The 1634-nt window shown below is 71.8% G+C and overlaps 1 protein-coding gene across 1 annotated transcript; it reads right to left on the reverse strand.

Moving 5' to 3' along the window:
• Window positions 1-235: 235 nt before the first annotated feature.
• LOC118157820 (histone H1.10) lies at window positions 236-1579 on the reverse strand. Its single transcript, XM_035312312.1, has one exon. It carries the CDS (start codon window positions 1368-1370, stop codon window positions 702-704), a length of 669 nt encoding a protein of 222 aa, XP_035168203.1. The 5' UTR covers window positions 1371-1579; the 3' UTR covers window positions 236-701.
• Between the last annotated feature and the right edge of the window lie 55 nt (window positions 1580-1634).

Genomic DNA, 1634 nt, shown 5'->3' on the forward strand with positions numbered 1-1634 from the left:
AAAAGAAAGAAAACAGAAGAACGTAAAGGCCATCGGAGATGCGACCTCGACGGCAGCCGCGGGGCCCTGCGCCGGGCCCCCCGGGCTCCCCCGCCCGCCGCCAGGGGCGGGAGGCCGCAGGGGAGCCCCGGCCCTTTAAGAGCGCCAGACGCCGCGGCAGCCAATTGGCGCCCGACGGGCCGTTGCTATGGCGCCGGGGGCCGGGAGCCAATAGGGGGCGCCGTGGCTTTTCGAAATGGCCGCGAGCAGGCACGGTGCGCCCGGCGGGCGGGGCGGGGAGGGGGGCGCGGGCGGCGGGAGCCGGCCCACGTGGCGCGGGGGCGCCGCGGAGCGGCTGCTATGGGAACCGGGCGGGAAAGGGGCCGAAGGGGGGGGGGGGGTGGGGGGCACCAGAAACCGTCGACGAGCGGGGAGGGGCACGGCCGAAAACAAAGGGGCGCGATGGGGGGGAAGCCGCGGGGATGGGGAGTGGGGGGGTGATGGCGCCGGAGGGTCTGGGGGGGGGGGGGCGGGGGTAAGGGGGGGCTGGGGCAGCCGCAGCCCCGCTCACCGCGCACGGCAGCGGCTGCGGAGCCGAGTCGGCGACACAAAGCGGGTCCCCGGGGGTCTGTCCTCAGAGCAGTCCGTGCCATGGGGCTCCCAGTCCTGGCGGGGAGAGGGGGCCCCTCCGCCCCCCGCCCGGGGCTCCCCGCGCCCCGCTCTCATGCCTTCCTGCTCTTGAGCGCCTTAGGCTTTGCGGACTTCTTCACCTTCTTGCCCCCCGGGGACGCGGCTCCCTTCTTGGTGGCCTTCTTGGCTTTGCCTTTGTCCTTCTTCGCCGCCGCGCTGCTGGCTGCTCCCTTCTTGTGGGATTTCTTCTCGGGCTTCTTGCTCTTGGCCGCGGGCTTCTTCTCCGCCCGCCGGGACGCGGAGGCCGCCGCCTTCTTGTGGGACTTGTGGGCGCTGCTGCCCGCGCCCCCGTCCCCGCCACCCTCCAGCTTCTTCCTGTTGAGCTTGAAGGAGCCGTTGGCGCCGGTGCCCTTGACCTGGAGCAGCGTGTCGTTCTGCACCAGCGCCTTGATGGAGTACTTCAGGTAGGTCCTGCCGTTCTGCTGGTCGAACCAGGCCACCTTCTTAGCCTCGTTGTAGATCTTGGCCAGCGAGGAGCCATTGCGCTCGCCCAGCTTACGGATCGTCTCCACCACCAGCTGGCTGTATTTGCCCGGCTGGTTCTTCTTCTTGTTGTTCTTTTTCTTCTTCGAAGGCGACAGCGAGGAGCCACTGCCGCCGGCGCTCTTCGCCTTCTTGGCGGCCGCCTTCTTCTCCGCCGCGATCGGCGCCTCCTCCGCCTCGGTCAGGGGCAGATCGGCTTCTTCCAGCTCCACCGACATGATGCCGTGGGGGGAGCGGATAGGCGGCCGGGCAGCTGCAGGCGCGGCGTGGCGGAGGCCGGGCGGAGGGGCGCTGCTCTCCGGCTCCGCTCCGCTCCGCGCCGCCGCCGCCGCGCTCTGGCGGGGCGGGCGCCGCCTCCCGCCTTTATATGGGCGCGGGGCGGACCACGTTGAGAACAACAACAGCGCGGTCCGCCGCCAGCCCCGACTTGTGCTTCTTGGGGCCCTTTCGCGGGGCTCCCGCGCCGCCGCCGGGCCCCCCCC

The sequence above is a fragment of the Oxyura jamaicensis genome (genome assembly GCF_011077185.1).
Source record: "Oxyura jamaicensis isolate SHBP4307 breed ruddy duck chromosome 12 unlocalized genomic scaffold, BPBGC_Ojam_1.0 oxy12_random_OJ50070, whole genome shotgun sequence".
Classification (NCBI taxonomy): Eukaryota; Metazoa; Chordata; class Aves; order Anseriformes; family Anatidae; genus Oxyura; species Oxyura jamaicensis.